General features: G+C 36.5%; 1 protein-coding gene across 8 annotated transcripts in view; it reads right to left on the bottom strand.

The window, feature by feature from the left end:
* The window catches only part of TAF1B (TATA-box binding protein associated factor, RNA polymerase I subunit B), a 106,058-nt gene that overhangs the window by 39,172 nt on the left and 40,287 nt on the right, over window positions 1–26,599 (bottom strand). For all 8 annotated transcript variants that reach the window (XM_037812993.1, XM_037812994.1, XM_037812995.1 and 5 more), the window contains one exon: window positions 23,947–24,046. In XM_037812993.1, the coding sequence (XP_037668921.1) occupies window positions 23,947–24,046 (100 nt within the window). The remainder of the gene's footprint in view (window positions 1–23,946; window positions 24,047–26,599) is intronic.

The raw sequence follows: 26,599 nt of genomic DNA, 5'->3' as shown, positions 1-26,599 counted from the left end.
ACATGGATAAACCTTGAAAACATCATGTTGACTGAAATAAGCCAGACACAAAAAGACACATATTGTATGATCTCACTTATATGAAGTACCTAGAAGAAGCAAATTTCATAGAGACAGACAGTAGTTTATGGGTTACCAGGGGTGGACGTGGGGGCTGGGAGTGTATGTGGGGGTTATTGCTTAATGGGTGCAGAGTTTGTTTGAGGTGATAAAAAGTTGGGGGCAACAGATACTGGTGTTGGTAGCGTAATATTGTAAACATAATAAGCACTACTGAATTGTACTCTTGAAAGTGGTTAAAATGGAAAATTTTGAGTTTTGTATATGCTACTACAATAAAAAGTTTGGGGGCGGCAACCTGACCTGAGACTTCAACAACCAGTGCAAGTTAATCAGTTGAAGGAAGGTGGGAAGGGGGCACAGCATATGCAGGGCCCAGGGCCGCATTAAGAGCCTGAAGAGTGAGGAAGGGAATGGTAGGAGAGGCAGCTGGGGCCCCGCAGGGCATGCTGGAGCTTATTTTCTCAAAGGAGAGGCACGGCAGACACTGCACCATGCAATGTGGTGTTCGGAGGGCTCTGATGGAGGTGAGTATGGCTCAACAGAAGGGCCACGCTCTGGGAAAGCCAGATATCACCTCATCTTTGAAATTAAGTTATTTAATGCCAACTCCACCCGCCAAAAAAAGAGACTGCTTCTCTCATCACTTTGAGAGAAGTAATCTAATTGGCAAATTCGGAGTTGTAACTTTAGAAGTATATGATCCAACGCTACAAACTCCCTAGAAGGAAGATGTCTGGCCCTTTTTCTAAACTTCCAGTGGCCCTTCTTTTATTATTATTTTTTCTTTTAATTCAGTTTTATTCAGATGTATTCACATACCCTACAATCATCCACAGTGTACAATCAATTGTTCACAGTAGCATCATATAGTTATGCATTCATCACCACAATCAATTTTGGAACATTTTCATTACTTGAAAAAAAAAAACAAAAAACAAAAAAACAACAACAACAACAAAAAACAAGAACAAGAACAAAAATACAAGTGAAGAAGAACACCCAAAACATCCTATCCCCCCATTCCCCCTTATTATTCATTTAATTTTTGTTTCCATTTTTCCACTCATCTGTCCATACACTGGATAAAGGAAGTGTGAGCCACAAGGTTTTCACAATCACACAGTAACACCCTGTAGGCTACATAGTTTTACGATCGTCTTCAAGATTCAAGGCTACTGGGCTACAGTTCAAAGTTTAAGGTATTTCCATCTAGCTACCCCAATACACTAAAAACTAAAAAGGGATATCTATATAGACATACAAGAATAACATCCAGAATGACCTCTCGACTCCATTCAATCTGTCAGCCACTGAAACTTTATTTTGTTTCATTTCTCTTCCCCCTTTTGGTCAAGAAGTTTTCTCAATTCTACAATGCCTGGTACAGGCACATCCCTAGGAGTCATGTCCCACGTTGCTAGGGAGATTTACACCCCTGGGAGTCATGTCCCACATAGGGGGGAGGGCAGTGAGTTTACCTGCATAAGTGGGCTGAGAGAGAGACAGGCCACATCTGAACAAAGAGGTTCTCTGGGGGAGACTCTTAGGCACAATTATAAGGAGGCTCAGCCTCTCCTTTGTAATAACAAGCTTCATAAAGGCAAGCCCCAAGATCAAGGGCTCATCTTACCAAACTGTCAGTCCTCAACATTTGTGAGAACACCAGTAACAACCCAGGTGGGAACGTTAAATATTTCCACACTTTTCCCCAGTCCCTCAAGGGGGTTTTCAGTGGCCCTTCTTTTCACCTCAATACCCTAAGGCACTCCATTCCATTTTTAATGGATCTAATTGTTAGAAAGTACTCCCTTAATCTAAGTGAAAATCTGCTTCCCAATTCAAGCTTGTAGTCAATTAAAATCCCTGAGTTGTTTTCACAAATACCTCTGTTAAGTACTACTGTCTTTCCCATCTTCAGAATGTGTTTGGGAGCCAACTGAAGGAACTGATATTTTTCTCTTAAATCCTGTGTTAAATTCAGCTTATATGCAATTATAAAGCATAGGGAAATGCTTTGTATTGATACAGAAATATGCTTATAGAAAACAATCATATTGTTAATTTCTAGAATTTATAGCTATGTTTGACTTTACATTGCCTGAACCGATCTTCCTTGTAATACATTTATTTTGATAAAACTATTTCAATATCTAAACTCTTGAGTTTTATTAGGAAACAAAAAGGCCTTCAGTTTACACCATATTATCCATATGATTAACCTGCAGCTGAAGAATACAAAGCAAACTTCTGTTAATCTATAGTAGCAATGTGACCTTTTAAGTCTTCTTAATGTTAAGATAAAATAATTCTACCATATATTAAAATACCATTAATTGTATTCTAGTCTGTGAACTTAAAAGACAAAGAAAGGAAGACATATACAGTCCCAGGGACCTTTAGAAGGAAGATGTTTTTTTTAATATTTATAAAATTAATTCATTTAGACCTCTGCTTCATTTTACACAGAATTTAGCCTTTTCAAGTTAAGACAATTTTACAATTACTAACAAGACTTATGGCAACCCTAATCCTTTTAAATAATGCAGGTAGGAGATGCAATTAACTGCTTTTCTCTGCAAAGAAAACAAAACACTAGAGCAGTGAATGCTCCCCTTAGAAAAATAATCACCTCAAAAAAATGATTTAATGGCTGATAACATCATGACAAGTAATTATAAGGTCATTAATGAAAAGGAGTCTGGTAGGTGAAAATTAGATTTCATATATTTTAAAACCTTCCACTGTAAGAGCTGGTAAATCAAACTAAATATCTGGTGACAAACAAACTATCATCCTTTCACATATAAACCAAGGACTAAATAATTATCCATAAAGCCAATCTACACATTTATACTACAGTTTAGAACAGATTCTAGATCCTCCTAGTCTCGGTTCAGTATTATAGATCTTGCTTTTTAAAATATCAGTCATTTTGATGCATAGCTAACTTTTCCCTTTAGAATAACACTGAAAATACATTTTTAAAGGCAGCTAAATGGTTTTTCATAATATTCTACTTGTTTTGTAACCAATTTTCTATCATTATTCATTTAGATTGTTTCCAGTTTTTATACTAGTTTAAATAATATAACGATGAATAATGTTAGCAATCTTTTAATATGAATATAAAATAACACAATTACTGAAAATTTATGATATACAATACTGTAATGAAAATTAAACATTGAAATTTAACTTGAACAGCCTACTTGACATCTCTACTTGGATGTCTCTGTAGCATGTCTAGTATGTCTCTAGTATATCGCAAACTGAATTCCTCATCTTCCACACCCTGTAATTATTATCCCTCCACCAGTGTTCCCCACCCCATCACAAACCCCCAAAGTTTGGGAACCATTCTTGACATCTTCCTTTCCTCACCACACACCACATGCATTCAATTCCATAGACTGCTTGGTCACCTCAAGACTAAGTCTTCAATGCTACCACTTTTTATCACCTCCACTACTACTACCCTCCTCTCCTCCCCATAACTGGACTATCAGCCCCCTTTTGCCTTTTTCTAGCCAATAATAGCCAGAGTGATACTTTAAAATGAAAATCTATTATGTCACTCCCTTATTAAAAATTCTGTTTACATTACTCTTAGAGTAAGTTTCTGTCTGAGAACCTTTGTTTAAGATGAATTAGTTATTTTTTGTTTCAACTCCTGCATTTTCACCTAACATTATATTTTGTGAGCATTTTCTAATGTCATAAGGCAGCCTATGAAAACGCCATTTTGAATGGCTTGAAAGTATTCCCCTATATGAATGCATCATTCCCTTATTATGGACACCTATCTTAGAAATATGGTACATGTACACATATTAAGCATCTGTTAAAAAGTGACTTCACAGATTGAATGATTGATAGCATGATACAGCAAATGTGGCAAAATGTTAAAATTGGTGGTCTGGGTATCTGGGGGGTGATTATGTATGGTGTTTGTATTATTCTCACAACTGTCCTGTATGTTTCACATTATTTCAAAATAAAGTCCCATTTTTTTTACAAAAGTGTTTCCACAGGGTGTTCCATGACTTAGGAAAATAGACTACAATATTGAGTTAAAAATGTAGGAGACAAATTTGCATATACACTTCAATCCCAATTTTGCAAATATGTTTATGCTTATTAAACAAGACAATCAATAATACCAAAATGTTAATAGTATCCATGAAAAACTGGATTGTGGATTTTATTTCCTTTTTTATATCTTTATTTTCTATATTCCTTTTAATCATTTTGAACATATTACTTTTATAATTAGGAAAAATAAACATTAAAAAACAGAGAGGTCATAATTAGAAGTAATGTTTAATAAAACTGATGATGAAAAATTCAACATATATGAAATCCACAAATATTCAAAATCCATACTAGCTAATATCCACCAGTATCTTATACACAATATTTTAGCAATAGAAAGATAACCTTTAGAGCAGAAAAAGATGGAGTTATTAAACTTAAGTATTAAATAAATAACACCAAGATATAGGTCTGCCTTTCCCAGAAGATAAAATACACTGAGCAAAAAGAAAATATAATACCTACAGAATCTCTTGCTCCGGTCCTCTTTGTCCAGATTTATGCTTGATTGCTACTCAATGGTTCTATTATAAGACTGAAAAGGATCTTCCTCTTAGTGCCTCAAATGAGGTGAAAGAGGTATGACTGGATGTCACCACTGCCCACCATTCCTGCCCCAGGGGACAGAAAAAAAAGCATCAGAATTCTACCTTCTACCCCAAACATCACTTGAAGTGGTGGCCCAATTATAGTGTATGGCTATGGACAAATCTCCCTACATGTATGTTCCAGTCCAACTAAGCAAGGCCTGTTTGGGAGTCCTGCATTGCTAGCTCAGCAAAGTATCTAACCTTCAGCAGAAGGCTGGGAGCACTGTTACTTAACATCGTTTTAGAGACTAAGGGGACAGTGAAATTGTTCCAGAGAAGGGAGTCAGCCTCTAATTTTGACACAATTCTAAAACATGGATACCTATCATATAATAATTCAGTAAACAGCTGCATTACAATAGTCTTATTTTGACTTTTAGAAAATGCATTCATTCTATAAAACACCCAAGAAGCTGCTAGGTACTTGCACTGTATTTTCATCAGATGTGTGGAATCCTGATGTATTAAGCAGAATAAAATCCATACAAGAATCCTGTCTAAAATTTCGCATGTTTAGTAAGGTATACTAGCATTTCATTTCATACTGACTCTGTGGTTTTCTGCTAATCAGTCATATTCTACCTGAAATCTTTTGTGGACCAAGGGGGAAATAAAAGAAAGAAAGAGGCAGAGACAAGCCTAGTCTGCACTGTTCAAAGCACCATCTATACTGGAACCACTTGCAAGATGCTTGCTAACAAGGCATATTCCTAGATCCCACAACAGACTTACAGAACCAGTCTCTGAGGTGGGTCTAAGAATCTGTACTTTAAACAAGCTCCCCAGGGTAGACTTAGGCATACTAAAGTTTGAAAACTTCTAAAGATTAATGAAATTTCAAGAAGAAAAAATAAAATTCTAGCTGGCTTCCCATTCTCATTTTTCTTGCTGCCTGAAGACCTTCAGATGGTTTCACAAACTTAAAAAGAGATGTGCATACAAATTTCAGTGATGGCAAAGGTATAGTAGGAGGCCAGGGATAATGATAATAATAAAAACCCAGCTGGTTTCTCTTCCTGCCGTCCTGCAGTAGTAATTCTGGAAGGCAGGAGTGGGAGTGAGGGAAACTGAGAACACCTGTTATTATTACATTATACTTAATTTCCCTCAGGTAGATTTTAGACCTGTCATATTATTGTTCTAAAAAAGACTGTACAAACAAACCCAAGGGCTACATGTGGTCTTCAGAGTAAGATGGTAACAAACCTAGAGTAAAGTTTGAGGATTCAGAACGTATTAAAACCTGATCCCATAAGACATCCATTTGAAGGTGCTTAGGAAGGAACCAGCAACTCTGGGGGAACCTTTTGCTTTGTTAAACAAGAAAGGACACAGTTTCACAAGGGTGTAAGACTGCTTCAAGGCAAAATGAATCATGGTGGCAACATGCCCTTCAGTGGGTTTTGGCTGAACCAGCATTATATCTCTTCTTTTTTATACATTCGGAGAGATCAGAATGTTGCTGATCAACATTCAAAACACTGGAGATGTGCTTTGGAATGAATTCTAGTTTCCTCTTTATCCCTTCCTGCTGAGTCTAGTGAGGGAAGATGAAATGACTAATTCTTGAGAGGATTTAGAGACACTGCCAAGGACTGTAATATAATAATATGTATGTTACACATTATTTGTTCAGCATTGGTCTGTGGATTTAAAATACATGAAAATAGAGAAAATCAAGACTGAAAACATTGGAGCCCTCCTGCCTGTATCTGTAATAGAGACAAGTGTGTCCAGATCCAATACTCTGGTTCAACTGAAAACACTGGAGCCCTCCTGCCTGTATCTGTAATAGAGACAAGTGTGTCCAGACCCAATACTCTGGTTCAACCAGCATTTTGATTTTTCAGCATTCTGTATAGACAGTGTCCCTGACAGAGCCTAGATTTTCAGTTTATTCTATCAGATGGACTAAAAGATTTTTGCGAGAAGTAATGGTGCTTCAAGTCATTACCATGCTCCAGAAACTTGGGCTAAAAATAATCTTAAAAACAACAAGAACAAGAAGGTAATCTTCAAAATAAATAAATAAAATCAAGAGGCTATCTACCTCAGAGTGGGAATCACAGCTCAAGAAAAGGAGATACTTGGAAATATAAAAACTTAATTTGCACAACTGACTCCTTTCCTGAGCTCTGCTCTTAACTCAGGATAATGGTATGAAGCACCAAACCATCATGGCTTGCTTGGAAAAAGAAAACAAACCACATCAATACTCTCTGTATCTGTATTCCACTCCCCTATGAAGTGAGTTTTGTCAGATTTGTTGTTATTGAGACAGAGGGACCTGCTTAAATAATAACAGATGCACCTAATGGAAAGAAATAGCTCAACTAAGATAAAGGTTTAAGAAAGGTTTTTAATGTTGAGTGTGCGTGTGTGTGTGTGCGTGTTTTGTTTTGTTTTGTTTTTAAAGTGTGCTCAACTTTCTGGAATAACAACAACAAAACAAAACAAACCAGAAGAAAAACAGTCCCCAGCAGCCCACACATAAAAAACTCCATTGGCATTATCCTCATCGCCACCTCCTAAAACAATTGCACCTTTTGTCATCTCTGGTGAAGGTACAGCTGCTGAAGAAGCCAAGACTTAGTGCAGAAAGCTAACACATGGAAGGAGGAAGAAAATGCTTCCTTTGTTAACGAAAAGCTGTTTCCATTTAAAAGTTTCAACATACTATAGAATACTGAATGAACTTTTGTGAGCAAAGGAAAAGCACACAACGAAGAAAAGCTGCCTGTCAACTGAATAAACAGTCATTTGAAGACATTTCAAACCTTCACTTTTTCCTGAAAAAAAAGGGGGACTGGGGTGGGATTGGGGAGTGATTGTGGACTAGTAATACACGCGACTGAAACTGTATCTAAAAGGTATAGTAAATACAGTACATAGGACTTCTAGAGTGATACAGATTCATTTAATTACAATACTAAGAAATCACAAGTTTAATATGTTTTTAAAAAGACCACAAAGCTATAAGAAATTGTTCTAGCATGCATTAAAAGCCAAGTGCTTGGGAAAGCATTTTATTGAATTTCACAAATATTCCAGCAAGTTTATTTTCCTTCTTGAAGCAATGCTTTAAGACAGGTAAGGACAAGCTAGAGTTTCTGTTACACAAGAGCAGGCTCCCGTGATAAACCTGATTACAATACCCTGTCAGAGGTGAACTTCCTGCTTAGCTATTAAAAAAAAAAAAAAAGAGTGCAGTGCCTCACCCTGACTTATTCTTATTGTTGTTCTGAAGCAAAGATTCAGCTGAGAAAAAGCTAGTGCTATATTCACCTTATTAAATCCAAACTTATTACAAGGCTTTCTATTACAAAGGAAAATTAAGAAAGAATAAAACTATCAGGAGCAATGACAAAACACCGTAATCTATTGTTTATGGAAGAAGGATAAAATGAATTCCACATGTATCATAATTCATAGAACGGTTCACCTTCCATTTTTTGAGGCTGTAGAATTATCTTAATGGTTGCAAATCTATGTGATAACAGAAAATACTTGTTATGTTCAAAGTCTAGTCTTCTGGAGGTTTGTGATGAAACATTTTGTGTGAAATGTAATCTTGATCCTGAAGATAAGTCCTTTTTAGAAACAGTCGATTTGCACAAATATAGACCTTATGAACAAATTCTAAATTTTGAACTGATGACCAATGAGGACTTGACCACTGGACAGGAGATAGTAACTTGTCTGGGCCACAGGATCAAAGCTGCAGAAAAACTATCGGAGTCTTCCTTCTTAAGATTTGTCTGATCTACAAATACTCTGCTGATTGCTGCAAAGCTATGTTCAAATTTCACATGTCTGTATTAAAGGAGATTAAAAGGTGGTATTTCAAAAAGGAGACAATCCCCAAATAAATTCTATTTGATTTTGGAAGGGTTGCATGATTATGCTGCAGCAGATTTACCTTTGTCACTACTTGATTTTGCTTAGGCTACTGTAAAAGCTAATTCCTGGGAAATAGAAGAAAGGAGAGCCTGGGGGCTGAGTGTCCTGGTATGGGGGAGAATCTGGCCCAGGATCAAATTAAATCATAGGTAATCCACATGAAATCACCCAGTACTAACAGTTACACTTAGCAAGTATGAGGTATGATTCTCCTCTATGAAGTATCATAAATGTAGTCTCACGGATACATTTTCTGACCTGAGTAATTCACTACTGGTTTCAGTATGTTGGTAAACAGTGCAGATTGATGATTTATCTCATATGTTGATTTTCATATGCGATACTGACACACCCATGACTGTTATTTTAAAACATCCTTGCTTATAAGTGAAGTCATATCCTTCACACATTTACCACTAAAATATTAATAGAATGCTTTAAAAATTTTATTTTTTTGTCAAATGTCACTATTTAACGGCCTGTTGATATGTTGTACAATACATCAGAAGCAGTATGGAAGTTACCTATTTAGGAGAAAAACTTCCCAACAGATCAATATTAGATATTTCCTGAGAATAAAGTATTTAAGCCTTTTCTGTTCTACAACTATTCTGTTCTAGGTTATTTCAAATCGGTTAACCAATAAACAATGACTGAGTCCTTATAGATAATAAAATAGAAGCATTAAATCGGGTCCTTACTCCCAGAGAGTTTACACTTTTTAGTTGATGTGGTGGTTTGGAGCTATGTACCCAAGAAAATCATATTCTTAAACTTAATCCATTCCTTTGGGTGTGAATCCCTATAAAAAAGGAACTTTTGATGAGGTTACTTCAGATAAGGTCTGGCCTGGGATGGGTCTTAATCCTATTACTAAAGTCCTTAGAGGGACAGTCATAGGGAAGGGAGAAAGCCAAGAGAAGAAGCTGAAAGTCAACGGAACCAGGAAGAGAAAGAAGCCAGGAGAGGCTGCCATGTGCATTGCCAGGTGACAGAAAACCCAAATACCAAGGATCTCCAGCCACCAGCCCAGAACACCGCAGTCTTAAATGCTCTGTTTTAGAAATTCTATTTAGACAACATCCTCTAACTGCCTTTAAAAATTTGAAAGCTACCAAAAAAAAAAAAAAAAAAATTAAACATATTTGTAAGTTCTGAAGATTGGTAATAAAGTGAACATCCATGAATCCACTACCCAACTGAAGCATTAGAGCATTACTAATATTGTTGCATCTGCACGGGCACTCCTATCCTCCCGAGATAACCAGTATGCTGAATTAGCTTATCACTAACTTGTTTTAAAAATAATTTTATCATATACATAAATATACTTAATCAATATGCTTGGTTTAACTTCTTTTTAAGCTTTATAGGATCAGTATCACACTATATATAGTCTTCTGCACCTTGCTTTTTATGCACAATATAATGTTTCTCAAAATCAATCATGTTGGTTGCTGCTTAACCCATTCAGTTTCACAGCTGTTTACGATACCACTGTATGGATAAATCACATTTTATCCATTTTCCTGTTGACAGACCTAAGGATTGTTTCCAGTCTTGTTTTCTCATTACCTAGCTTCCTCCAATAGGTATGTAGGTATGTAGGTAGGTAGGTATATAGATAGGGAAGGGGGTAACAGCACAAATGCTAGAGTGAAAGGGATAAAATGCTAACAATAGTTGAAACTGGATAAAGAATATATAGGTGTTCTTTATACCATTTTCCTTTTTACAACTTTTCTGTAAATCTAAAATTATTCCAAAATAAAGTTTACTTAAAAAAAAAGCTCTCAAAGATATAAGTGAAAAAAGCAAAGTATAATATTTATTGTTAGGAAGACATAATTCCATATTATTTTTGATGCTTATACTTTTCTCCAAAATCTCTATAAGAAATACCTCTTCCCCTATTTTATCCTAGTCCCCTTACTCAAGATTAACTTAAAAAACAGTCAACAAAAGGGATTATTATAAGGGCAAGTATTGGTGCAAACAAAAACCTATTTCCATAACCTTCCATTAACATGGCCCAGTCAGGGGTAAAAATTAAAGCAAAGAACAGATTAGTGACTATATTCATAAGTAGAGACTACAAATTAAAAAATTCAAAACTGAATTGCAATGAGATACTTTCAGGCATTTGAGAAAGAATTGTTCAGGTAACATTCATCTAAAAAGCATCTGAGGGTTGACTCTATTTCCAAATGTCAAAAAAAATTAGTATTTGGAACACTTCTGGGTTTCCCCATGAATGATGAACTACTATGGGAATTGCCCTTCTACCATAAACAATTAGAGAACTGGAAAAAACATATGAAATAGTGCTGTACAGACACTGGATAACAGGCAGCACAGGACTCTAATCTCTGAGAGATGAGAAACAAATGGTCCCAATTTACAGCATGCAGGAAGTTTCCAAGCTGCAGTGCAGGGCACAAGGAGTCAAAGAGGCTGGTGGTTTGCTGAGCTGAAGAGACAGAGATGAGTTCTTGAAAGCTGAGGTGGCTATAATTTGCAGGGGAGTGTACTAGAGAGGATAAAGGTGCACAGAGAGAGAGAGTTTCAGAGATCTGCAGAAGGGCTGCTTGAGTCTTTGACTCCGTGCAAACCTGTGTGTGGGTGAGAAAAAATCTGAGGCTGAGGGAACGAAAAATCACTAGAAATCATTTGGAAAGAACAAACAATTCTCAGGCTTAGACAAGGCTCCAGTCTAGAGTGGAGAGACTTCATAATACAAGGAAGCATTGGGGTGAGCCTTTGGAAGGTACATGCCTTAGCAGGGGGGCTAATTTAATCTCAGAATAAAGGTCCTGGACCAGCCACAACAAAGCTTAAAAGCAAGCCTGGAGAGGCTCAAACTGATCCTTAAGTTAATTAACTGAGCACAAGAATGAAAATAGAGCACCCAACAAGGTAAAATTCACAATCTTGGCATCCAGTCAAAAATTACCGGGCATGTATATCTGTCTAAACATCATACCCTCCACGGGGTCCTCCTTGACCATGCCATCTAAGATAACAGTTTTCCAAAATGCAAAGTTTCACTTGAAGGATCAAATTTAATCTTTGGCAATAAATATTGTCAGTTGTTTTCTCAAAAAAAAAAAAAAAAAAAAAGTTACCAGGCATGTAAAGAAACAGAAAAAGATGACACATTAAATAGGAGAAATATCAATCAATAGAAACAGAACTAGAAACAACAGAATGATGGAATTAGTAGACAAGAACCTTAAAACATCCTACAACTATTGTCAATATGCTCAAGGATGCAAAATAAAACATGAACATAATGAGAGAAACGGAGAAATAAAAAAGTCCAAAATGGAAATTTTAGATATGAAAAATACAATATCTGAAATAAAAAATATACTGGATGGAATTAATAGCAGACCAGACACTGAAGAAACAAAGACTGGTAAATTTGCAAACAAAGCAATAAAAATTATCCAAAATGAAACACCCTGAGCAAAAAGACGAAAAGAAGAAGGCTTAATAAGCTGTGGGACAATATCAAGCAATCCAACATGTAGTTGGTGTCCCAGAAAAAGTCTGGGGAGTAGAGTGGGGGACACAAAAAAAAAATTTGAAGAAATGTACACCCACAGATCTAAGAAGGTTAATGAACACCAAGCAGAAGAAACAGAAAATGATGCCAAGGCACATCAGAATCCAATTACTGAAAACCAGTCACAAAGAGAAAATTGCAAAAGCAGCAAGAGAAGGAAAAAAAAAAAAAAGGACACAATACATAGAGAAGAACAAAGATAAGAATGAGAGAAGATTTCTCATCAGAAATGAGGCATGCCATCATGTGATTAAGAAAATCTTCTCGACCATAAGGGGGAAGCAAAATGAATCAAAATAAAGCTTCAGTGGCTGAGAGACTTCAAATGGAGTCGAGACGTCACTCTGGAGGGTATTCTTATGTACTATATAGATATCTCTGTTTAGTCTTTAGTGTATTGGAATAGCTAGAAGGAAATACCTGAAGCTGTTCAACTGCAACCCAGTAACCTTGATTCTTGAACACGATTGTATAACTATGTAGCTTACACAGTGTGACTTGTGATTGTGAAACCTTGTGGTTCCCATTCCCTTTATCCAATGTATGGACAGATGAGTAAAAATACAGGGACAAAAATTAAAAGAAAAATAGGGTGGGATGGGGGGATGGAATATTTTAGGTGTTCTTTTATACTTTTACTTTTATTCTATTTTTACCTTTTTTTGAGCAATGAAAATGTTTAAAAATTGTGGTGATGAATGCACAACTATACAATGGTACTGTGAACAACTGATTGTACACTGTGGATGACTGTATGGTATGTGAAAATATCTCAATAAAACTGAATTTTAAAAAATCAAGGCATGCCAGAAGATACGGAATGACATAACTTTAAAGTGCTGAAGGAAAAATATCAGCCTTAGAATTTTATACCTAATGAAAATGTCTTCCAAAAATGAAGAAAAAATAGACTTTTTTAAATCCAGAAAAGCTGGAAGAATTTATTCCCAACAGATCTGTACTACAAGAAATGTTAAAGGATATCTTTCAGATAGATGGAAATTTGGATATAAACAAATGAATAAAGAGAGCCAGAAATGTAGGTAAATATAAAATACTGTTTCTCATTTTAAAATCTCTTTAAAAGATAGTTGTGGAGAACCTAAGATGGCGGCTAAGTGAGATAGGGCAAAAAAACACCTCCGTGAAAAACACTAGATAAAAACCAGAAAGTGACCCAGAACACCAGTTACAGTGATGCGCCAGCTGGACGAGGTCTGCTAGTACCACAGGGGCCATATACTTGGTGAAACCGGGAGTCTGCATTCTGAAATGAGTAAGTTGGCTGGAAGACCCGCAGCCACGCGGCGGTATGGGGAAGCCAGGGGTTGGTGTTTGGAGACCGACTGGTTCTTTTAAAAAAAAAAAAAAAAAAGGGAAAAACCTAGGAGCGGCTGCAGTTGTGACAGTGGGAACCACGCAGTAAAACACAGCAAGAGGGGGCTGAGCTGGCTTCTCAGTGTCTGGCCTGGAGGATAGCCCACTGCAGATAACCTTGGGGCCGGGGGAGCAGAGGGGAGAGCCAGAAGCAGAAAGAAACCCCGCAGCTCGCAGCTGGCCCCCCAGAGGGCTGGATAAACTCCTGCCCGGGGCCGTGCCCACAGCCCAGAGCCCCGCCAGTTGTCCTGGAGCTGGGAAGGAGGAGCTGTGCGAGGAGGGGGGTCAGCGAGAGAGACGGTGTGGGGCTGAACTGAAATGAAGGCTTAGACTCTTGCGGTGGCCTTGAATCTCCAGGAACCTGGGGGGTTTGAACATTAAAGCTGCCCTTCCTCTCTGACCACCCAGACACACGCCCCACATTCAGGGCGGACGGCTCCAGCAACACACCCAAACTGAATTCACCAACCAAACCCCACAAGGATCATATCCCCACACACCGCAGGGACAAAGTTGAGAACTGACTTGAGGGGTATAGATGACTTGCAGACGCCATCTGCTGGTTAGTTAGAGAAAGTGTACACCACCAACTTGTGTTTCTGAAAAATTAGATTGGTACCTTTTTTTACAACTTGAAAGAAGCCTATCAAACAAAGCAAATGCCACGAGGCCAAAAACAACAGAAAATCTTAACACATATGATAAAACCAGATGATACGGAGAACCCAATTCCAAACTCCCAAATCAAAATATCAGAAGAGACACAGTACTTGGCACAATTAATCAAAGAACTACAATCAAGGAACGAAAACACGGCAAAGGATTTAAAGGACATCAAGAAGACTATGGCTCAGGATATAAGCGACATAAAGAAGACCCCAGAAGAGCATAAAGAAGAAATTGCAGGAGTAAATAAAAAAATAGAAGATCTTATGGAAATAAAAGAAACTGTTGGCCATATTAAAAAGACTCTGGATACTCACAATACAAGATTAGAGGAAGTTGAACAATGTCTCAGTGTCCTAGAAGTCCACAGAATAGAAAATGAAAGAACAAAAGAAAGAATGGAGAAAAAAATAAAAAAAATCTAAATGGATCTCAGGGATACAATAGATAAAATAAAACGTCCAAACTTAAGACTCATTCGTGTCCCAGAAGGGGAAGAGAAGGGGAAAGGGCTAGAAAGCATATTCAAAGAAATTGTTGGGGAAAACTTCCCAAACCTTCTACACAATATAAATACACAAAGCATAAATGCCCAGCAAACTCCAAATAGAATAAATCCAAATAAACCCACTCCAAGACATATTCTGCTGAGACTCTCAAATACTGAAGAGAAGGAGCAAGTTCTGAAAGCAGCAAGAGAAAAGCAATTCACCACATACAAAGGAAACAACATAAGACTAAGCTGTGACTACTCAGCGGCCACCATGGAGGCGAGAAGGCAGTGGCATGACATACTTAAAATTCTGAGAGAGAAAAATTTCCAACCAAGAATACTTTATCCAGCAAAACCCTCCTTCAAATTTGAGGGAGAGCTTAAATTTTTCACAAACAAATGCTGAGAGACTTTGCCAATAAAAGACCTGCCCTACTTCAGTACCAACAGAGGAACAAAGAAAGGAGAAAGACATACAGAAAATTTTAACAGACATATATAGAACCTTACATCCCAAATCACCAGGACACTCATTTTTCCCTAGTGATCACGGATCTTTCTCCAGAAGGGACCATAAGCTGGGACATAAAACAAGCCTCAAGAATTAAAAAAAAAAAAAAAAAAAATTTGAATATATTCAAAGCACATTCTCCAACCACAATGGAATACAAATAGAAGTCAATAATTTTTGAAATGTAACTCCACTATTTACTTCCTACATGATATAAAATACACAAACTCTAAGGACAAATCAGTGGTTTTGAACTCAATGTAAAATATGTAATTTTAGACAACTATATAAAGGTGGGGGAATGGAGGAGTATAGGAACATAGTTTATGTGTCCTATTGAAGTGAAAGTGGTATCAAAGAAAAACAAGATTGTTATGGATTTAAGAGGTTAATTTTAAGCCCCACAGTAAACACAGAGAAATTATCAGAGAATATGACCATAGAGTTGAAAAGCAGAGTATGGGTTAAGAGAAATGGGGGAAGGGGAAATGGGGAGTTAAGAAACGAGTGTAGGGTTGCTGTTTGAGGTGAAGGGAAATTTCTAGTAATGGATGGTGGGAAAGAGCATTACAACATTCTAAATGTGATTAATGCCACTAACGGAATGCTAGGGAGGGGGTGGAATGGGAAGATTTAGGCTGTATATATGTTTCCACAATTGAAAAAAAAAAAAGTTTAAATAGATGACAATTGAATGCCAAGGATGACCCTGGATGGGATTGGAGGATGGAGGACAGGAGGCTCAAAGGGACACAGTTGAGACATAAGGAAAAGGAAACACAGAATGTAAGGTTGTGTCATTGTTGAATCTCTTGTACTTCTTAGCTGCGCTTAATGGGATTGCATAAAAGAATGTTCTTGTTCATGGGAAGTGTATATGTGAATTATAGTGTTTGTTCAAGGATGTGTGCAGCTAGCTCTCATATGTTCAGAAGACAGAGCAATAGATGATGGATGATAGATAGGGAGGGAGGAAAAGAAATAGTGATGTGACAGCATGCTAAAGCTGGTGGATTGGGCTATTGGGGGAGGGGGATCAGGGTATGATGGAGTTCTGCGTATGGGGTTAGTATTGTTTTTGCAACTGTACCTATAACTTTGAATTTATTTCAAAGTAAAAAAAAAAAGTTGTCCACAATTTCTCTAATGAAAAAATGAAAAAGATAATGAAAAAAAAAAGATAACTGATCGTTAAAGCAAAATTAATTGCAAGGCACTGTGGGATTTATAACAAGGTAGTGGTAAAATGACAACTGTTAAGGATGGGAGGAGGTTGGAAGGTTCCTATACTACACACGTAGTAATACGTTATTGAGATAGACTATGATAAGTTAAAGATGAATATTGTAAACTCTAGAGCAACCAGTAAAAAAATAAAACAGAGGCATAGCTAATAGATCAATAGTGGAGATAAAACGGAATCATAAAAAATTCTTAATCTAAAAGAAGGCAGGAAAAGAGGGAAAAGGAACAAAGACTAGATGGGGCAAATAATAGCAAGATGGTAGATTTAAATCCAACCATACTGGTAATTATATCAAATGTAAATAGTCTAAACATGCCAATTAAAAGGCAGTTATTATCAGACTGGATAAAAAAATCAAGACCAAACTATATACTATCTATAAGGAAGCCACTTTATATATAAAGACACAGGGTAAAAGATGTAACACACAAACATTAATTTTTTAAAAAAAGCTGGAGTGGCTATATTAATATTAGACAAGGCAGTCTTTTCAGAAGAATAAATATTATCAGGGATAAAGAGGGACATAACATAACGACAAAGGTGTAAACTCACCAAGAAGACATAAATATCCTATATCAACACGCCTAGTAAGAGGGTTTAAAAATACTTAAAGCAAAAACTGATAGAACATTTAAAAAAATGCTGCAATCGTACTTGGAGATTTCAGCACCACTCCCTTAATAACTGATAGGATAGGTAAAAACTAGTATTTGAGTGGTTTTAGAGAAAACACAAAACAAGCAAATAAAGATAAAATAACTCATTTCACCTCTTAATTAACAAAACTTAAGTCTCAAATTGTAAAAATTTGGGGGTGGGGATGGGGAGAGACCAGTTTAACAATTCTGAGACCATTTCAAGCTGAAACCCTCAATCACCACCATAAATAAATGTGACTGTAATAGTTTCAGGGACTTTGCACCACACTGCCCATAGGAGGGCAGCGAAATCTTAGCTAAAAGGCTTAGGTTAGGCTCTGGGATATGCGAGCTGTAATGGCTATTTACAGTCTCCTGGTTCTGTGCATTAGATGCCACTTGCAGTCATTTAAACATTTGGCAATAATCAGATTTTGAAAGGACACAGAACAGTTTTTAAAATAATTATTTTTATACAGTGAACTTTGTGTGTCTAAGTAAAACCAAATTTTTTAATTAAAAAGGAAATTACTGGTTAGATACCAATCTCAAGCATGTAAACTCAATCCAGGAAGCAATATTCTTTGCAACAAGCTGAATTTATGGTAACCAAAATTGTAAATACCATAATGAAAAGCAAGAGTCATAATATGACTTCTTATCCCTTTCCATCTGGCTTACTTTGAGAAAATTCAGAAATGGGTAGATTCAGAGATTTTTAACTGAACTTTAAAATGAAAACTTCATTTTCCAAAAATGATACATTTTTTCTTAAAGCAACTGATTTCCCTCTTAATTTCTGCCTTGGGAGGGTGGGGAAAAGGGTTCCATCCTGGTGCCTGGGAGACTATTACCACTTCTAGGTCTGTGGTATGCCTCAATTTTGAATATATCATCTCAAATATCCTCATCAAATTCCTAATGAAGTAGATGTTTATTTATTCCCAACTTCACATTTCTTCTTAGGCTTGTTTCCTTAGTGGAAAAATAACAGAAGTGGACTAAAGGATCTCCAAATTTCCATCCAGATTTAATATTTCATGATTCACGATTCTATAAAAAAGACTATGGTGTCTATTCCTAAGGAGCTTAAATGTCATTTAGGGAGTTAAAAACAACTAAACAAGAATTTTAGGCATTAGCAGAAAGTACAAATAACCTCAACCAAAGCGGATATTATCAATATAACTTGAGTGTTGAATGGCTCTGAGAAATAGGTTAAATCCAAGTACTGAGTTAGGATGTAAGATACAGAAAACACTGTAGATTAAGGGGAAGACAGAGAAAAAGGGAGAGAGGAGGGAAGTGAGGGAATTTTTTATTAGCTAAAACTAAACTAAGATACCCTTTCTGCCCACTGTGGCCCTGCTGGACTACGTTCAGAATTAAGAGTACCAGACAAGTTACCTAACCTCTTTGTGCCTCAGTTTCCTCATCTGTAAAATAAGGATAATACTACTAGTACCACTTACTTCTTAGAGTTGGTATGAATAATAAATGCGCTATAAAGTATTTAAAACCAGGCTGGTATGTAATAAGCACTCAATGAATGCTAACTAGTACTACTATTATTTCTTTTTTGTTTTTTCCGATCAAAAGGTGCCTGCAACTATATCCCCCCTCTTTGTGTTGCCCCTGGATGTATGCCATTGCAAATGCAAGCACTTTTGGAACACATCTTATCTCTCCTGGGTATTAAAATGGTGACCAAGGATAGCAATATTGGGAAACCACCTCCATTTTTCCTTTCTATTCTCTTTATCTACAGGAACTGCTCCCTGCTTAAGTTGTTCTGAGGGTAAAGCCACTTCTGGTTTAAAAAATCACTTGTTCTCTACAAATCAATTCACAGTGACTGTTATGAGTTGAACTGTGTTCCCCAAAGACATTAACCCCCGGTCCCATGAATATGGCCTTAATGGAAACAGGTCTTGATGGTGTTATTAGTTTAGATGAGGCCAAAGTCTATTAGGGTGGGCCCTAATCCCAAATGACTGGTTTAAGAGGAAGCACTGACCTGCTGACACCTGGATTTTGATCTTCTAACCTCCAGAACTGTTTCTGTTTTAAGCCATTCAGTTTATGATACTTTGTTACAAAAGCCCTAGGAAACTAAGACAGTGACCAACATTCTGACTCAAAGCAAAATGCTACTAATATTTAATTACTTCATATGCAAAATGCTACGGTATGTTGTATGTTTATTTTTTTTTTTCTTTTTCAAGAGTGTTTCATTGTTGTTGTTTTTTTTTAATCTTCATTTTATTGAGATATATTCACATACCATGCAGTCATACAAAACAAATCGTACTTTCGATTGTTCACAGTACCATTACATAGTTGTACATTCATCACCTAAATCAATCCCTGACACCTTCGTTAGCACACACACAAAAATAACGAGAATAATAATTAGAGTGAAAAAGAGCAATTGAAGTAAAGAACACTGGGTACCTTTGTCTGTTTGTTTCCTTCCCCTATTTTTCTACTCATCCATCCATAAACTAGACAAAGTGGAGTGTGGTCCTTATGGCTTTCCCAATCCCATTGTCACCCCTCATAAGCTACATTTTTATGTTGTATGTTTATTTATCTGTATTTCCCATCATCCATTTCCTTCTGGGTTAATGCTTCAAAATTAGTACTTCACAGAAGATGATGTAATAAACTCTTATCATATCTTCACAGCACCTATTGAAGTGTTTTGAAGAACTAGAGTAATGAGGAAGGTAGAGAAGCAGGCAAACAGACCAAAAGATGATACAATGAGTACAAGGCCTGAAGTACTGCAGTTCCAAGTCTGCAACCAACTGTGTGACCTGGGGCAGATAATTCTCCCTTTTCTGAGGTTGTTTGCTCACATGTAAAATGGGATAATAGCTAAACTATATTTATCACACAGGCTAAGTTTAGTAAGGACCACAGGAGATCCTGGATGTGAAAGTACCGTAACACAAATAGAAGGTGGCACTGGTACACGAAAAAAAAAAATGATTCTCCACATGAGAAGCTATAAAGGATACAGCTGACATTCCTCAACAAATAGAGCTAGCACACAAGAGGAATTCCTTGTGAAAGAATCACTGTAAACCCAGTGTTTCAAATTAAAAAACTAAGTGGCACAAGGAGATACAATGTTGAGAATAGTTGGAAGGGCCCTATTTTAAGTTTCGATATAATTGCTATAATTCATGGCTTATTTTGAGTAGCATTATTACATGTTTCATTAGAATATTATTTAAACACGTATTTAAAAGTGGTAGTCTACCCGGGGAGGAATGTAGACCCAGCATCGTGGGATGGAGAACATCTTCTTGACCGAAAGGGGGATGTGAAAGGAAATGAAATAAGCTTCAGTAGCAGAGAGATTCCAAAAGGAGCCGAGAGGTCACTCTGGTGGGCACTCTTATGCACAATTTAGACAACCCTTTTTAGGTTCTAAAGAATTGGGGTAGCTGGTGGTGGATACCTGAAACTATCAAACTACAACCCAGAACCCATGAATCTCAAAGACAGTTGTATAAAAATGTAGCTTATGAGGGGTGACAATGGGATTGGGAAAGCCATAAGGACCACACTCCACTTTGTCTAGTTTATGGATGGATGAGTAGAAAAATAGGGGAAGGAAACAAACAGACAAAGGTACCCAGTGTTCTTTACTTCAATTGCTCTTTTTCACTCTAATTATTATTCTTGTTATTTTTGTGTGTGTGCTAATGAAGGTGTCAGGGATTGATTTAGGTGATGAATGTACAACTATGTAATGGTACTGTGAACAATCGAAAGTACAATTCGTTTTGTATGACTGCGTGGTATGTGAATATATCTCAATAAAATGAAGATAAAAAAAAAAAATAAAAGTGGTAGTCTAATTCATATTGCATTTTTCTACCACAATTCGAGGTCTCCAATTTCACAATGAGTATCAATGAGAAGATATGACTTAATTTTTTACAGTCAACATTTCAGTCCCTTCACTTGCAAAAGTACAACATATAAACAAAATGTATTTTATCAGCAATGACTACATAGTCTGCATTGTCAGAAGACAGTTAAGCCAATAATTAAGTTTAAGTTTTTAAAATATAAAAATAGGTGCTAACATTTTAAATACTGAAATAATTCAGAAAGGGATCTTTATTTAAATGAAATATTTTTGGAATGCCATTTATGAAAATAAATTAACTGTGTGCTTTTCATAGCAACACTTCATTCCTATCCCAATTTTGTTATTATTCAAAGTTAACTCACACCAGTAAAGGTCACTCAAAATGAATCCACTTAAAACACAGACCAACGTTTTATTGGTAAATAGTGAAAAGGGGATTTGGTTGGGACTTTAGTTTGAGAAACAAAATATTTTTTCTTTTAGTGAACAAAATTTTGGTAATAATAATATCTATCCACTAAATTCTCAAAACAAAGAATGAATGGAACATCTGACGTACTTTTTGACATAATTTTTCTAGCAAAAGTGTATGATAATACAACATGGCACCCTTCACACTGCCTTCGATGCCAGCAGAATAATTAAAATGATCACTTTACAAAAATATTCAAGAGCTATATCATTTTTGCCAGTGGACTCTCATAATCCTTTGACATTTAAATTTTCCCTTTTGAAGCAACCATTGTGTCACCCTCATTACTGATGTTCTCTTCTTCAATAGTTTAGTAGCTTAATTCTCTCAGATCCTTATTTGTCCATGGATTTGCAAGGAGTTTTCCTATATCAATTTCAAAGGCAACAAAAAATGCCGTAACTTTTGCAAAATTTACAATTTTACTTTACATCTGCATTACATTAACACTGATGAGCTAGCTGTAAAGGGATAAACCCCAATATTAACTTAAACATAAAAGGATGCTTGACTAGAGACTAATTTTCTAAAGAAGCAGATCACTATTGAATATTTTTGTCTTATGATGACTTTCTTCCCAAAGTAAACCATTTAAGTAATAAAAACACTTGGAAAAAATGACCTCCTCCAAGCAAAAACTACCAAGTTGTAAATTACTTGGGTAATTCATTTAACCTATAAAAGAATGAAGATAAACTATTTTCTGAGAGAAGTAACTATTGAGGGAAAAAAAAGAAAAAAAATCTCTATCTTAATGATTTGCATAATGAGAAACCTTGGATTACTATGCTTCCCAACCTTTTTTTTCCTTTTTTTAACGCCTCAAAGTCTATCTTGAAGAATGGAATAACTGCCTCTGAGGGACTAATAATGGAAAACATTTCAAGATTTCAGATGAACTCATTATAAGTAGTAAAATTATATGCTGCACCATAACTTTTAGTAATGAAATATCAACTTTTCACTGATGTTAAATTCTCTCCAGTTACAATAATAATTAGCAGTTATGGCCTCAGAATCTGTGATATCGCTGTAACAATTATGGCTCCCTCCATTTCCAAGATCTCCCTGTTGAATTTCTGACTAGAAATTTAACCTCCAAGTCAGACTAACAGAGCTCTGGGTTTTCCCTGATTGCTTCCTAACGGGCGTTCTACTTCCCTGATGACACCTCTGTGTGTGAGTCTTGTGCCCTCCGCCCCAAATCAAGTTAGCCCCTCCAGCGGTGAAGCCAGTGGTTCCCCAGCCAGCCCTACCCTGGTGGGACCAACTCACCAACCAGGCTGGGGGTGGGGGGTGAGGGAGGGCAGGAGCACTGGGCAAGAATGCCAGACTCCCACGTTCTTCCCTGAAGGTCAGCAGTTTTTCATGAATAAACACTTCTCAACTTTGTTGTTTGTCTTTGATTGATTTCCAGAGAGAGGTTTTTTGGACAATTTTGTCCAGCTTTATAGCAGCTTTCAAAGGAGAGGATTTGTTTCTTTACTTCTTCGTCTCTGGAAGCTCTGCCCCTCCTGACTGTAGTTTTTATCAGAGAAGGAAAAGACATTGTGGCACAGAAGAAAGGGCATGAATTTGAAATGAGAGATACTTGAGCCCAACTCTAGTTTCCTGATTTGCCAATCGTATGACTATGGGCAAGTTACTTAACCTTTTAAACCTCAGTTTCATCATCTATAAATTAGAGCTATCCTTATTAAGTTGTTACAAATATTATATAATGTCATGAACACCTGGCAGGCACTCAACAAATATCTCTTGAATTAAACCACAAACAATGTGAAGGCTGTGAAGGTCATGAAGGTCTGTCTATGAAAATAATACCTTAAGTAGGCAAAACTGAGGATAATATTTAATATAATATTTAGTACACTGAAAATCTTCTGACGAAAAACAAAGGGGAAATAACCCAAGTACTATAAATAGCAACAGACTCATAATTAAAGGAAAGAAGCCCTTCCATTGGAGATACCTGAAATCAGATCCAGAAAAAGATTTACTAACACAAAGGACTTAAAATAGTGCCCCTTTAAACAAGGTGATACTTTTTTCTCTTTCCATCAAAGAAACGCAGTATGCAAACAACAGCCACCAAATACATTTTTTTTTTAAATTGGATTACATGAAGGTCTATAAAAACTTCTAAAGTGTAGTCTTAACAATCTACGTATTTGCAACGCACACACATCACACTATAGACATATTTTGGGGATAACCTAATGGATTAGAAGAAGTCACATAAGGAAAATGAGAAAAAAATAATTCCATTCTTCATTAAATTATAAATAATGTTCCATATTTGGATAGAACAAAAACAAGATGACATTTTAAAAACCTCCTACACCAAACAGTTAAGTCAGGCAAGGAGTACAAATAATGATTCAACACACTATCTGTGTCTTCCTAGCGCCTACAAAGTAAAAAAGAAAAGAACTTACCTCAATGGCAAAGATTCCTTTGTCACGCCCATACAATTTCATCTCTTCTGGAAAATGCTGAAAAGCGTTTATATAAGGTATATGATCCTCTTCAACAAACCTATATTTTTAAAAAGAAAGTTTCAATTCAAGATATGAACTTATTTATCAAAACAGTTTCTGAAAACCTTGTATTTCAAAGATAAGGTAAGAATCCTATCTATTATTTTCTGTACCCATGTGTGGAAGACATTTAGTTAATTAATGATTTTCTCAAGTTTGTGACTAAGTATATTAAATATTTCTAAGAAGCACGTGTCTTGTCAACTCGCCATCAGGCTTTCAGATATGGCATTCCTTCTATCCCTCACTCTCCTCACGTGATTATTTCCTACTCCTTTTCAAACCATTTTTTCAAGGAGACTTCTAATGATACCTGTATTCCTTGTTATACCACATCTCTTGTTTACCTGTCTGTGGCCAGCACCTATCACAGTTTACCTGAAAGAATGATTAACGACAGGCACACTGCCTGTCCATTTGCTCACCATTCCATCCCCAATGTCTGGTACACAGTAGATTACTGAGGTGGGAAGAAGATAGCACATACATATAAATAAAACCACACATGTATATATTTATAATACATTCATTCATTCATCCAACAGAAATTTATTGAGTACTATGTACCCAGTACTATTCTAGGCTTCAGGGATGTAACAGTGAACAAAGGAAAACATTCTTGTTTCATATGTACCCAGTACTATTCTAGGCTTCAGGGATGTAACAGTGAACAAAGGAAAACATTCTTGTTTCATGGAGTTTACATTCCAGTGGGGAGACAGACCAGGAACAAAACAAATAAACGAAATATATAGTATGTTAGGTAGGAAAAAATGGTAAGGAGAAAATAAAGTAGGGAAGGAGCATAAACGATAGGGAAGGGGGTATTGCAATCTGTGTCATATGTATACATATCTATACATGCACTAGGATTTTTAAAACTTGAATTTGTTAAGGAGATTAAGATAAAGGCAAGAGTAAGTTAGTACACAAACGCATTGCCATAAGGTCTTGACTTGCTAGAACTGGGCTAACCCTGACTTTCAGCTTTCTACCACTTAAAGAACAATTCTCATTCAACTTTAATTTCAAATTAAAATGTGAATTTTTTTTTTAACTTTTTGAAGGCTATTGAAAGTTGAGAAACAAAGCAAATATTTTCTGCAAATACGATGTTTTATGAAATTTACAGATAAAACAGGGTTCTTCACAGCAGCCCCAAAAGGAAGCCTCCCCCCATTAGGCTTTCATTTGTTTCTTTAATTTCTATAAAAGTATTTGTGTGTAGTAATACTTTCATTATTTTATATACAGAATGTACTGTATGCTTATCATTTCTATGTAACTATCTAGTGTTCCATTAAGTTACCATGTTCATGCTGGCTTTCATCACTGCCGCCATGTGCCAGGCACTGGGTGAGACATTAGGTGTTCAAAGATGCTTAAGACAGGAAGGGCTCACAGACTAACTCAACCAGGTTACAGAGACAGCCCATGGGTAAATCATTCCCAACAGTGCCCTGGCAGAGGGCTGAACACACAGCTGCAAAAGCACGGAAGGAAGAAGGCTATGCCTGCCCAAGAGAAGCAGAGAAGTTTGCACAGAGCAGGTCCTGGGTGTTTTGGTTTTTAACAGTTTTCCACCATTGAGAGACAGTGCTGCTCTTATCCTCTTTCCAAAAATTCTGTTTTTTTTAATTGGAATTTCCTTTTAGAAAAATACATTTTTCTAAAGGATAGCTACTGAATCAAAGTTCTAACGGTATTATTCCCCTTGTTAGGTATTATCACATGGCTCTCTGGATCAATCCAGGATGTTTATAAGAGACTTGGAACAGGCTAAAAGCATCCCATATGTTCATCCCATGTGTTCAATCCATCTGTGATGTATTGGAAATATAACAAATTGGTCCCTCATCACAGATAATCTAAGCAGCCCTGCATTAGAGTTAAATTGTGTCTAAAACACATCCTGAACCCATGCTCCTCTTTCAATCTCCCTTACCACTGTCCTAGTCCAAGCCACCACCTCTCTTTTTTTTTTTTTAATTAAATTCAGTTTTATTGAAATACATTCACACACCATACTATCATCCATGGTATACAATCCACTGTCCACAGTATGATAACATAGTTATGTGTTCATCACCACAATCTATCTCTGAACATTTTCCTTACATCAGAAAGAACCAGAATAAGAATAAAAAATAAAAGTGAAAAAAGAACACCCAAATCATCCCCCTCATCCCACCCCATTTGTCCTTTAGTTTTTATCCCCATTTTTCTACTCATCCATACACTAGATAAAGGGGGTGTGATCCACAAGGTCTTCACAATCACACTGTCACCCCTTATAATCTACATTATTATATAATTGTCTTCAGGAGTCCAGACTGCTGGGTTGGAGTTTGGTAGTTTCAGGTATTTACTTCTAGCTATTCCAATACATTAAAACCTAAGACGTGTTATCTATATAGTGCATAAGAATGTCCACCAGAGTGACCTCTCGACTCCATTTGAAAGCTCTCAGCCACTGAAACTATTTTGTCTCATTTTACATCCCCCTTTTGGTCAAGAAGATACTCTCAGTCCCACGATGCCGGGTCCACAT

The sequence above is a fragment of the Choloepus didactylus genome, chromosome 20, assembly GCF_015220235.1.
Source record: "Choloepus didactylus isolate mChoDid1 chromosome 20, mChoDid1.pri, whole genome shotgun sequence".
NCBI classification, from domain to species: domain Eukaryota; kingdom Metazoa; phylum Chordata; class Mammalia; order Pilosa; family Megalonychidae; genus Choloepus; species Choloepus didactylus.
Note: the sequence above shows the minus strand (reverse complement) of the source record. Positions and strands in the feature narration are given on the sequence as shown.